The sequence below is a fragment of the Pistacia vera genome, unplaced genomic scaffold (genome assembly GCF_008641045.1).
Source record: "Pistacia vera cultivar Batoury unplaced genomic scaffold, PisVer_v2 Contig248, whole genome shotgun sequence".
Taxonomy (NCBI): Eukaryota; Viridiplantae; Streptophyta; class Magnoliopsida; order Sapindales; family Anacardiaceae; genus Pistacia; species Pistacia vera.
Window position 1 is genome coordinate 611,573 of NW_022196055.1, and position 13,188 is coordinate 624,760.

Sequence of the window (13,188 nt, forward strand, 5' to 3'; positions counted from 1 at the left end):
CTTTAATCGAGTTCTAATCAAGCTTTTTCCAGTAGAGTTGTATCTTGACCGAATTCGATTCGAATAAGTATTCGAGTAGCTCAAGCCAAAATCGAGTTAAGCTCGGCTCGATTTTCACTCCTACACTCAACTAGTCAAAACAGGGATTGTTCAAGTTAAAACAAGACTTAAGATCGGAAGAGTTCTCAGTCACAAATAAGCAACATTTGTTATGTGATCAAAACAAGTAAACAGAGCAACAAACATAAGCAAAAAGCCAAACTCAGAATGCACACAAAACCAGCTTTGAAAGATTAACAACTCCAGTATCGATGCTTAGAAATAACAGTATTAAAAAATGGAATACTCTACATTACATTAAATCAAAACTACAACTACTATTTGCTCTCTTTTAACTCTCCTCCGACTGCTCATATTCATATTATTCTGGTTGTACAAAGAAAGGATCCCATTCATGTTTCCCTACTGTCCCAAACAAATTATACTTCCAAGCAAATCTCTCTGCTATGTCAGTACTCAAATTCTTACCCTCATTCATTTCCTTCCGGATCTTCTCAACTCTATCAAGAACACCCTTTACTGTGATATCAAATGCATCTTCAAGGCTCTCCAATCTACCGTTTGGATCAGCATATATCACCCTTGGTATCAGCCTTATCACCTCCTCTCTCATTGCTGATACCTTCTCTTCTGGAATTTTATCCAGTATACTTTCAATGCTAACTTTGCCATTCTTTACATCAATGTCCGGTATGAACACAGAATATTTAGTATAATCCTTTGGTAAGTGCCATGTATATTGTACATAAGCAGAACCAGGATGGAAGAAAACAGGAATGCATCCAGCCAAAATGGAATCAAAAGTTGATCTTCTGGTGTATGAATCCCCTTCAGGCTGTAAGCAAAACACAGAACTTTGAAACATCTTCATAACCTGGATTGGCTCGTAGCACAAGTTCTGTCTTTTACTACATTCCATAAGCCTACATTTCCAAGAGGCACGACACTGATCAATGACTTCATTTCGGATTATTGAATTATGCGAATTGGATCTTTTACCGCCCACGAAAGAAATCAGAAAAGGCCTCTCCTGTTCCCTCATTCTGTTTTGCCATTGCAAGACTTCACTGTCATTTGAAGGATGAAAGTATGTTGGATATGGTATTGCAAAGTCATTATTGTTCCAAGGACTTGACTCAATCACCAACATTGTCATGTTCCTAGTTTGAGGCAAACGCAAAAGCCTGTTACCCCAATCAGAGTCATTCTTCGTTGCTCTCAAGAAATCCCAAGAGACTCTTCCTCCAACCAAAAAATGATCTCTACCATGCATTCTTTTCCACTCAGGTCTTCTCCTCAGCCACTTGACAAATTCAAGGGCCTCAATGTCTTTCATTTTCATAGTATTCTTGTACCAAAGGTATCGATTGAGATCGAGTCCAGGGTAGTATGGAAGAAAGATTGCTGAAGCCAAAGATGAGTTACTTGTCAAACACTTGTACTGTTTCATTCTGTTGTGGAAAATCACCTCTAACATGAATTGGTTCGTGGCAAACCATCCTGTGTTTGAATAAATTTTCTCAGAATTTCGAAGACGAGGACCAAGACCCTTGTTTGATATGAACTCACACATATTACACCAAAAACTAAGTGAATCACAATGCCTCAGCAAGTCTTCATTGAATCTCCTCGGAATACGAGGAATATAAATGAATCGACCCTTACAGGCTTCAAAATCTAATTCAATTTCTGGCTCATTCTTTCTTTCAGGTAATTCTTCGGCAACTGGTTTAGTTGTTTCGTTCACAATCCGAGATGATTTAACCGGTTTATCCTGTTTCTTTTTGCTAGATTTCTTCTCAATCTTTCGGCCCCTAGCTTTCTCAATAGGTTGAGTTTCAATCTCTTTATTGCCGTCTTCTTTTACCAGAGACGCAAAAACTTCATCAGCAATTTTAACCCAGTCACTCGTCTTCATGGATAAATATTCATAAGGACTACTTGAGTTTTTTGTATCGTTAGAGGGTTCATCACCACTTATATTATGAATATCTGCAGTAGGGATTTCATGCAAACGAAGAGAAGAACGAAACGCTTGGTAATCAACAAAACTGGCATCGCCATTGTCGCCTAACAAGGTGACATTATGATTCTTGGGGCTAACCATCATAGAAGATCTAAACAAGTAAAGAAAGAATACCCACGAAAAAGATAATGTGAAAACGAAGTACCAGAATCGATTGTGACACATTCCAAACATCGTTCTCCGCAGCATGGCATCCCCAAATGTTTTCAAGTTGAACAAGCATCCAGTTCTATGATAATATTTCATTAAAGATTTTGAATTAGAACGCATTATGTCACAGGAAAACCAAAACAAGAAATGGGAACCGTTTTGGGTTTAAGAATTTGATGAGGTATATGGAAGGTATAACTCAGAAAAGGAAGAGGATCCATTTTAGATTGTCGTCCATTGAATATTAGTAAGGAAACTGCTATAAATACCTAGCTACGTATCTCAATATAGAATCAGAAATTGATTTAATAAGAGGATAAATAGCCACACCTTATATGACAAACATAAAAGGCAAAATTAACCATTAGGTCAGAAAATTGTTTAAGTTGGTGAAAGTTGTTGTAATCCGCAAACTATCGGGGGTGCAAAGAAGTAAAACAGAAGTCGGAAAATTCTAACAGAAAATGGTTTTGTTTTGTTATAGAGAATAAGAAACTTGTTAGCTAAACAGTTCCTTCTAAAGATTAAAAAATCTAACGTGGTTCGCCTGGGATTATTGACTATATTACTCAAAAGGTTATGAGTTTGAATCTCTACAACTATTAATAAAGGGTAACTTGACCATTAACTTCAAGACCTTAGGAAACTAATTGGGTGGGCGTGGCATGGGTCAATTATTACACTTGGTAATGCCCACAGCTGCCACAGAAACTTCTGACTAAGCCCTCAAAGATTAAATAATGACACACTGATAAAAGTCCAATTGCCACATTTGGGTGGGAGAACAACATTTTCCCACCCAAGGTTTGGTGAAACGACTCTTTTCCACCTGTTAAGTTTCAAAATGACACTTTCTCACCCTTTGTCAAGTTTTGTTAGTGCTTTCTATTAATATTTGATTAAAAAGACGAAAATACCCTTAAATAGTTAATTTCTTAATTAGTTTATTATAAATAAAAATTTAGTTAAGTCAAAGTCTTTACTCAATTATTTATTAGTTCAAGCATAAAGATATATTTTTTTCTTTTATTTATTTACTTAATTAGGAATTTTGATTTTTTATGTTAATTAGTAAAAATGAAAAACATTATATCATGAAAAACATTATATATTTAGTAGATTATTGAATAATAGTGATGGAATATTAATGACATTATAAATAAATAAATAAATATGAAGATCATTTAACTTAAAACAATTTCATAACATTACTCCAAACTTTTTAGGTAGGGTTAACCATTTTATCTTTTTTTACTTTTCAATATTTGACTTTTTGGCTAATTAAAAAATAATAAAAAATTTATAAAGTCAACTATTTAAGTCTTTTCAGTAAAACATTACCAGAAAACATAACAAAACCTAAGAAAGAGTGGGAAAGTGTCATTTTGAAACTTGAAGGGTGTGAAAGTGTCGTTTCGCCAAACCTTAGGTGGGAAAATGTCATTCTCCCCATTTGGGTAGAAATGGATCCCCTTGACAAAGACTCTTTAAAGATTGAACCAACATCCCTTTTCAAGATTCAAGTGGCTGTTATAGAAAACGTATCCATCTAAACTATCTATATACATTGCAACTTTGAATCCTGGATCTTAATTTTTTAGCCGCCAGCATCCGCAAAGGGGTTAGGCATAGTTGTCTGGTAAACTCTTTTATCAATTGTGACCATTGTTGTTAGGTTTCTCAAACTCATTCCAATAAAGAATCCTGTAATTGCTCAATCTAAAAGCAATTAATTTTTGCAACAATCCCGGAAGATTTTGATATCTTTGGGCTGTGTCGTTTCCATGTTAGGAAAACGTCTTAATCTACTGCCCAATGCAGATGACAACTAGGGTTTCTGATTGTTTTTTAAAGTGTTTCTTCTTTGTGTCTCTTGGCTGTGTTTGTTTCTTTATTTCTACCCTATCCTATCTCTATCCTATCCAAAACAGATAGTTGTTTTTCTATTCTGAAAATCTGATTCTATTTTATTCAACTATTTTAAACCCCTCAGGTTTGTTAATTTAACTAAACACCCCAAAAAAATAAGTTTAAAAATTGACAAAAACACCTCTACACATCCATATTTGTCAGACTTCGGCCATCACCACCAGAAAGTGGTCGGAATATGGCGTAATGGCGCACTACCACCTTGATCTGGCTAGTAGTGCGTCAATCTAGCATTTTCCGATCAGATCCACTATGGATTTGGCTAGATCTATGGCGTCAACGACGTCCATATCTTTGGTCATCGTTGAAAACCAAATGTGGCCAAATATGGCCGTAGATCTGGCATTTTTCGACTTTATGGCCAGATCCACAATGGATCTGGCAAAAAAAAGCCATATCGGTACACGATCGACCAAATCCAGTCAGTCGTACACCATTATGACAACTGTTGAACACCCTCCGGCAATGGANAGTTCTATGATAATATTTCATCAAAGATTTTGAATTAGAACGCATTATGTCACAGGAAAACCAAAACAAGAAATGGGAACCGTTTTGGGTTTAAGAATTTGATGACGTATATGGAAGGTATAACTCAGAAAAGGAAGAGGATCCATTTTAGATTGTCGTCCATTGAATATTAGTAAGGAAACTGCTGTAAATACCTAGCTACGTATCTCAAAATAGAATCAGAAATTGATTTAATAAGAGGATAAATAGCCATACCTTATATGACAAACATAAAAGGCAAAATTAACCATTAGGTCAGAAAATTGTTTAAGTTGGTGAAAGTTGTTGTAATCCGCAAACTATCGGGGGTGCAAAGAAGTAAAACAGAAGTCGGAAAATTCTAACAGAAAATGGTTTTGTTTTTGTTATAGAGAATAAGAAACTTGTTAGCTAAACAGTTCCTTCTAAAGATTAAAAAATCTAACGTGGTTCGCCTGGGATTATTGACTATATTACTCAAAAGGTTATGAGTTTGAATCTCTACAACTATTAATAAAGGGTAACTTGACCATTAACTTCAAGACCTTAGGAAACTAATTGGGTGGGCGTGGCATGGGTCAATTATTACACTTGGTAATGCCCACAGCTGCCACAGAAACTTCTGACTAAGCCCTCAAAGATTAAATAATGACACACTGATAAAAGTCCAATTGCCACATTTGGGTGGGAGAACAACATTTTCCCACCCAAGGTTTGGTGAAACGACTCTTTTCCACCTGTTAAGTTTCAAAATGACACTTTCTCACCCTTTGTCAAGTTTTGTTAGTGCTTTCTATTAATATTTGATTAAAAAGACGAAAATACCCTTAAATAGTTAATTTCTTAATTAGTTTATTATAAATAAAAATTTAGTTAAGTCAAAGTCTTTACTCAATTATTTATTAGTTCAAGCATAAAGATATATTTTTTTCTTTTATTTATTTACTTAATTAGGAATTTTGATTTTTTATGTTAATTAGTAAAAATGAAAAACATTATATCATGAAAAACATTATATATTTAGTAGATTATTGAATAATAGTGATGGAATATTAATGACATTATAAATAAATAAATAAATATGAAGATCATTTAACTTAAAACAATTTCATAACATTACTCCAAACTTTTTAGGTAGGGTTAACCATTTTATCTTTTTTTACTTTTCAATATTTGACTTTTTGGCTAATTAAAAAATAATAAAAAATTTATAAAGTCAACTATTTAAGTCTTTTCAGTAAAACATTACCAGAAAACATAACAAAACCTAAGAAAGAGTGGGAAAGTGTCATTTTGAAACTTGAAGGGTGTGAAAGTGTCGTTTCGCCAAACCTTAGGTGGGAAAATGTCATTCTCCCCATTTGGGTAGAAATGGATCCCCTTGACAAAGACTCTTTAAAGATTGAACCAACATCCCTTCTCAAGATTCAAGTGGCTGTTATAGAAAACGTATCCATCTAAACTATCTATATACATTGCAACTTTGAATCCTGGATCTTAATTTTTTAGCCGCCAGCATCCGCAAAGGGGTTAGGCATAGTTGTCTGGTAAACTCTTTTATCAATTGTGACCATTGTTGTTAGGTTTCTCAAACTCATTCCAATAAAGAATCCTGAAATTGCTCAATCTAAAAGCAATTAGTTTTTGCAACAATCCCGGAAGATTTTGATATCTTTGGGCAGTGAAGTTTCCATGTTAGGAAAACGTCTTAATCTACTGCCCAATGCAGATGACAACTTGGGTTTCTGATTGTTTTTGTAAGTGTTTCTTCTTCGTGTCTCTTGGCTGTGTTTGTTTCTTTATTTCTACCCTATCCTATCTCTATCCTATCCAAAACAGATAGTTGTTTTTCTATTCTGAAAATCTGATTCTATTTTATTCAACTATTTTAAACCCCTCAGGTTTGTTAATTTAACTAAACACCCCAAAAAAATAAGTTTAAAAATTGACAAAAACACCTCTACACATCCATATTTGTCAGACTTCGGCCATCACCACCAGAAAGTGGTCGGAATATGGCGTAATGGCGCACTACCACCTTGATCTGGCTAGTAGTGCGTCAATCTAGCATTTTCCGATCAGATCCACTATGGATTTGGCTAGATCTATGGCGTCAACGACGTCCATATCTTTGGTCATCGTTGAAAACCAAATGTGGCCAAATATGGCCGTAGATCTGGCATTTTTCGACTTTATGGCCAGATCCACAATGGATCTGGCAAAAAAAAGCCATATCGGTACACGATCGACCAAATCCAGTCAGTCGTACACCATTATGACAACTGTTGAACACCCTCCGGCAATGGAAGCCGACTGTCGGTATTTAATAGGTAAGTGTGAGTGTTTTTGTTAATTTTTAATATTTTATTATAGAAATATTTAACTAAATTAACAAACTTAAGAAAGTATTTTTATTAATTTTTAAATTAATAACCACCCAACTCATCTTTTTCAAAAATCTCATCCAAAATAATAAAATAAACCCACCACTAATGTTCCAATATGTTCCATTGCTTTTCCAATGCTTTTCCAGGAAAATCCAAACATGGCACAATTGCAGAATACGCCAAGTATGAGTCATAAATGGAATTGGTGAGTCATCACAACACGCCAATTAAGGCATATTCTGCTCTTATCTTTTACCCAATTCATAAAGAAAAATTAAATAAATTTATAATTAAGTGCAATGATTTTAATTTTATTAGATATTAATAATTACAGTTGAGTTTCTAGCTTCCCAACCCTTAAAAAGGTTTGCTTATTTTTTTAAGTTTTAGATTTAAACCTTAGACATTATAATTTACCTAATTTTTTAAACTTATAAGATATTTAATAGATTTTAAGAATTAATTAAGGTATGTACAAATTAATCTAAAAAACCTAATCATGAAAATAATAATAATAATAATAATTAAAGTTGAGAAAGCTAATGAAAGCAACATAAGTCACATGATAGCACCATCAATTATTCATAACTTGAATTAGGTACCTTGCCCTTTCAACTTCCTTTTATCTTTTAAATCCCTCATATCGAAATAATACCAAAAAAATTAATATAATTAATAATATAAATTATGAAAAACAAGCATGAATTAATATTTTTTTTAATAAAGAAAAAAGTGGAATCTTTAGAGTCACTGTGGGGTGGCAAATACTGGCAATGACGCAATGTAGTGTGAATATTCTGTTTATTTAAAAATACATTTAATTAATCCGGTCAATTTTAAGACGCAAAATTCCCGCAATAACAAAAGCAAGTAATATCATGTAATAATTAATTAATTATGTATATATATATATAAAAAAAAAATTTAAGATCAATAAGATTTATTTTAGCCTAATACTTAACATTAATTAATTAAATTTATTTGATGCTCTCGTTGTTGCTGAACATGCTCTCGTTTTGGAATTACAACAAGTTTTTAATCCATTTTTCTGATTTTCAAATATCCACGGTTGTTGTTAGTAAGTGAAAGATCCGTCATGTCCAGAGATGCGCCACGTGGCCTTGAAATCAAGGTGCAACCGACGGGAGGAGGACCTCCCATGGCATCGACGTCGGGGACGATGGCCACATCACGAACGCCGGTGAGAAGAGTGTCACCGTCATCAGCGTCTGCATCGGCAATATCCGGAATGTCGCCGCCGTCTCTGATGCCGAGGCCGTCGCAGGCGGATGATTGGGGCGAATTCGGGCCGTTTAAGCGGTATTGTACGTGGCTGGTACCGGCGTTCGTTGTAGCTAACATTGTTATGTTTATAATTACAATGTATGTTAATGACTGTCCGAAGAATACTGGGAGTTCTTGTTTGGGTAAATTTTTGGGGAGATTTTCGTTTCAGCCTATGAAACAGAACCCGCTTCTTGGACCTTCTTCTCAAACGTGAGTTTCGGGGGTTTTTTTTTTTTAAGATAATTTTTTTAATTTGTTTTTGAGATAGTGTGTTAATGTTTTTATTTGTTGATTTTCTGGCTGTGAATGATCATAAAGACTTTTGGATATCATCATGTCATGCTTCGGAAGAGTTAATGATTTGAGTGTGTCGTGTGTTTTCTGGCCTTTGTGATAATTGTCTTTCATGTAGAGGAAGTATGGGGTAGATTCTTTGAAGAAATTTTCTGGCGTTAAGCTATTATTTTCGTGTTTATCAAAGATTGTGGAGTTTAGCAAGAGCTTTGATTTTGAACTAAATTTGTTAAGTGAGTTTTGGAATGGATTAGATGGAGTTTAAAAACTTAGTGAAACTTTGGGAAACTGAATTGTTTTATATATGTGGCTTAGAGTTATATTGTTTGGGAGTACTATCGAATAATCAGATTAATTCAAGTTTTTGATTGACTAGTCTAGCTATTAATCTGGAAGTATACGAAGTTTTTTTATTTGTATACAAATGAGATGAGGAAGTATGTGATCAGTTCTCAGTATGGATTACATTAGAAGAATGGGGTGATCATGCTTGCTGGTCCTTTTTGCTTTACGACGTTGCAGGATGGTTACTTCTCCTTTTTATCCCCTCTTTTATATGGAGATTTTTTTGTATGGAAAATGGTTTACAGGTTTCTTCTGTTAGGAATTAGTCATTTCTCTCATATTAGGTGCATTGCTTTTTAACTTCCGGTGGTAATCGCTTTCTATGTGATGATCTTGGGCTTTATTCCTCTCGTGTTACATGATTATTAGTTCTCGACGAATATGGGAAAAAGTGAAACTGTTGAGCTAGAATGTTCTAGGATATTTTGCCAGAGGGCTATCTCTAGGCTACTGAATGTGTACATCCAACATATGTTGTTTAAACTTTTTTTGTTGGAGCTATTGAAAATTTTGAATGTCATTAATTTATGAAGTTTGAATATACATATGAAGAACATAGTAATTATATATGAAAATTGATGTGTTATACTCTAATTTATTTCTATATGTTTCTATTTCTTCAGATTAGAGAAGATGGGTGCTATGGTAATAGTGAAGATGACAAAACAACACCAGACATGGCGCCTTTTAACTTGCGTGTGGTTGCATGGCGGGGTTTTTCATCTACTTACAAATATGTTGAGTCTTCTATTCATCGGAATTCGGCTTGAACAAGAATTTGGGTTTGGTATGCATCTAGATTCTCATCTTCATTGTTATTGAAATTGTCTTGTTTTTGCATAATCTCTAGACTAAATGGTTGACAAAGCCTTTAATTAGTTTCTCCTTAGTTACTGAGGGAGGATTATTACCTATAAATCTTTAATAATGACTTATTCTGTCATTTGAAGCATGAAACTTTATTTCTTCCGAAACACATTTGATGTCAAAATGTTAAATGTTGCATGCCGGCCGGGTCAACCTATTTAGATCAAACATGATAGTGTAATGTTAAAGTATATGTAAACACTTTGTAAACTTAAACCACATTCTAGCCATTGTTTATTTGTGCTGATTGAGTTTTATAGTTCTATTTAATCACATTGCAGGAGTTGATAGTCATAGTGATATTGAAATACCTAGGTGATGTGTACACCTTCTCTTTAGGATCACATGGCTGCCTCATATATACTTTTACTCGCCTCTTGTATCTGATACCATATTCTTTTAAATAAATTAAGTTGAAAAAAATAAATAAATAAAAAAGAACTCTTCAGTGATTGAGTGATTCCCCATCCTGTTATGGCAGTCATATGCCTGTTATAATTTCATTGAATATGATTTGATAGGCTTGCAACTTTACTAGATAAGGGTTGTTAAAAACAATGTGCAGAAAAGAAGCAAGGTAATTAACCTAGGATAGGTGCAGGATTAATGTATCACTGGTGAATTATTATTTAGTCATTTTAAATTTGGATAATTGTTCCATCTTACGATAAAACTGTTTAAAGTATATGTAAACACTTTGTAAACTTAAACCACATGCTAGCCATTGTTTATTTGTGTTGATTGAGTTTTATAGTTCTATTTAATCACATTGCAAGAGTTGATAATAATAGTGATATTGAAATACCTAGGTGATGTGTACACCTTCTCTTTAGGATCACACGGCTGCCTCATGCATACTTTTACTCGCCTCTTGTATCTGATACCATATTCTTCTAAATAGATTAAGTTGGAAAAATAAATAAATAAATAAATAAGAACTCTGCAGTGATTGAGTGATTTCCCATCCTGTTATGGCAGTTATACGCCTGTTATAATTTCGTTGAATATGATTTGATAGGCTTGCAACTTTACTAGATAAGGGTTGTCAAAAACAATGTGCAGAAAAGAAGCAAGTTGGTTAACCTAGGATAGGTGCAGGATTAATGTATCCCTGGTGAATTATTATTTAGTCTTTTTAAATTTGGATAATTGTTCCATTTTATGATGAAACTGTTTGAAAGAAGAGGTTGCTATATATAGAAAAAGACGTAACAGTTTTTTGATCTTGCATGTGGAACTCCTTCAGTCAAATAATATTTTTGGTTTGAAGTTCTAAAGTTATTATGGAATTTTCCTTTACAGTCCGAATTGGGTTGCTCTATGTCATATCTGGCTTTGGTGGGAGTGTAATGTCGGCTCTTTTCCTTCAACAAAGTATCTCTGTTGGTGCCTCTGGTGCCCTTTTTGGGTTATTGGGAGCCATGCTTTCTGAGCTTATTGCTAATTGGACCATATATGCAAATAAGGTACATAAGAGTTCCTCTAAACTAAACAGAAATTTCTACCAAATATTTCATATCTTCATATTAGCTTACAGTTAAGGATTTTGTGTGCAGTTCGCTGCGATGCTGACTCTCATTTTCATCATCGTAGTAAATTTGGCCATGGGAATCCTTCCACACGTGGACAACTTTGCTCATATAGGAGGATTTTTTTCTGGTTTTCTTCTTGGATTTGTGTTACTGATCCGCCCCCAGTTTGGATGGGTTAGCCAAAAAAGTGTTCCTCCAGGATACACTGTAACTTCAGTCAAGTCTAAACATAAGACATATCAGTATGTACTGTGGGTTTTCTCGCTGATACTATTGATTGTCGGGTAAGACCTGGAATCCTTTTGTGCAGTTTCTGAATTCGTATAACTTGTTTTATTCCTTGTAGTGAACCGTAAAAGCACCTTTGAAAGTGCATAAATAGGCTCATTACTAGGAAGTTACTTTTGTGTATTAGTTTGAGTTTTTGAGATGCTCATAAAACTGTTCTTCGGATCTCTTCAACTCTTACCACTCCTAGACTATATTTTATTGCTGAGACTGGTATATCAGTTTTATTTTCTTTTTCGTCTTTTGTTTTACCCTTTTTTTTGTAAAGGATCTCTTGTTGTCGATGGCACAAAATGGTTAATAGAAGGCATTGTTAAGTTATCGATCATTAAATGCAATGAGCCAGTTGGGAAGTCATCGTCATTATTAGTTTCATGCTCTGGGGTGTTTGCTATTACTGCCTTTAAAGAATTCTCTTAACAGAAGATCTGTAATTTTGACAGATTTACGCTTGGTCTGGTTCAGCTAAGCCGTGGAGTTAACATGAATGATTATTGTTCCCGGTGTCATTATATGAGTTGTATCCCTACCTCATTATGGAATTGCAAAGCACAAGAAGTGTATTGTCAGGTAAATGAGGCAAACACTCTTGTTCTTCTTGTTTTCATTTTGTTCGTGAACTTCCTATCGTTATGTGGTGTTCATGTTAGACTAAGCTGCGAAATGAACTTCCATTGGAATACTGAGAACGATAAGTAGGCAACAGATATTTGATGCATTGCTGTTAAACTGGAATTTTTTTAGAAGATGAAATCTCAAATAAGTATGGAAATTTATTAATGGAGCATAAGAATGCAGCTAATACTTTATAAATTCTCAAGGAAATTAAGTTACGAAAATAAATTTTGGGATTGAATGAAGTAATATATTCTGTTTGTCTTTCTTCACTATTAAAAAGCGTAGGAAGTGACACATGTAATATGATTATCACTGGACGTGGCCAATCTAACTGTTTAACCTGGAACATAATTTGTTTAGTCTCCATGTGTGCAGAAGTCCTGAGTCAAGGGGAGGGTTTTGGATGTAATGCAGCTTAAACTGATAAAAAACCATGATTTTAGAGAAAATTACATTTGTAATATGCTTTTATTATCAGTACTCTATAATCATTGTGGATATATTCTTTGTATTTATGGACTTTGATTGTTGCAGTCGACCCAAATTGGAAATGAAGTGAATTTGACATGCAGTGGCTCTGGAAAAAGCAACATTTATCCATTGTCTGCGGCTGATAATCCTGCAAAGCTTGATGATCTATGTTCTGAGTTTTGTAGTTGACACAGAGCATGGAGGAGAAGATTATTGGTTGCCTGAGCCGATTCATTTAACAATTTGTTGTAAGTCATTTGTTATCTGTAGAGAAACATGTTCTTCTGTATCCGTAAAGTACATTCTTCCGGCAATCATTTTTCCAATCCCCTTAAATTGTTATATAGATCTTCTTGCTGTTCTTCAGTCAGGTGCTCAGATATCCCCCACAAATATGAATACAGAAATTAAAAAATAATAATAACAATAATCATCAAAACATACT

General features: G+C 34.1%; 2 protein-coding genes across 2 annotated transcripts; one reads left to right on the top strand and one right to left on the bottom strand.

The window, feature by feature from the left end:
- Positions 1–391: 391 nt before the first annotated feature.
- On the bottom strand, positions 392–2,356 carry LOC116132052 (xyloglucan galactosyltransferase KATAMARI1 homolog). Its single transcript, XM_031417728.1, is given in 1 exon segment — positions 392–2,356. A coding segment is annotated over 1 exon segment (1,965 nt).
- A 5,663-nt stretch (positions 2,357–8,019) lies between these two features.
- Positions 8,020–13,084, top strand: LOC116132067 (RHOMBOID-like protein 1). Its single transcript, XM_031417746.1, has 6 exons — positions 8,020–8,538; positions 9,591–9,754; positions 11,137–11,300; positions 11,391–11,650; positions 12,098–12,224; positions 12,807–13,084. The coding sequence occupies exons 1-6, from the start codon at positions 8,138–8,140 to the stop codon at positions 12,930–12,932; spliced, it is 1,242 nt and encodes a 413-aa protein (XP_031273606.1). The 5' UTR covers positions 8,020–8,137; the 3' UTR covers positions 12,933–13,084.
- The last annotated feature ends 104 nt before the right edge of the window (positions 13,085–13,188 follow it).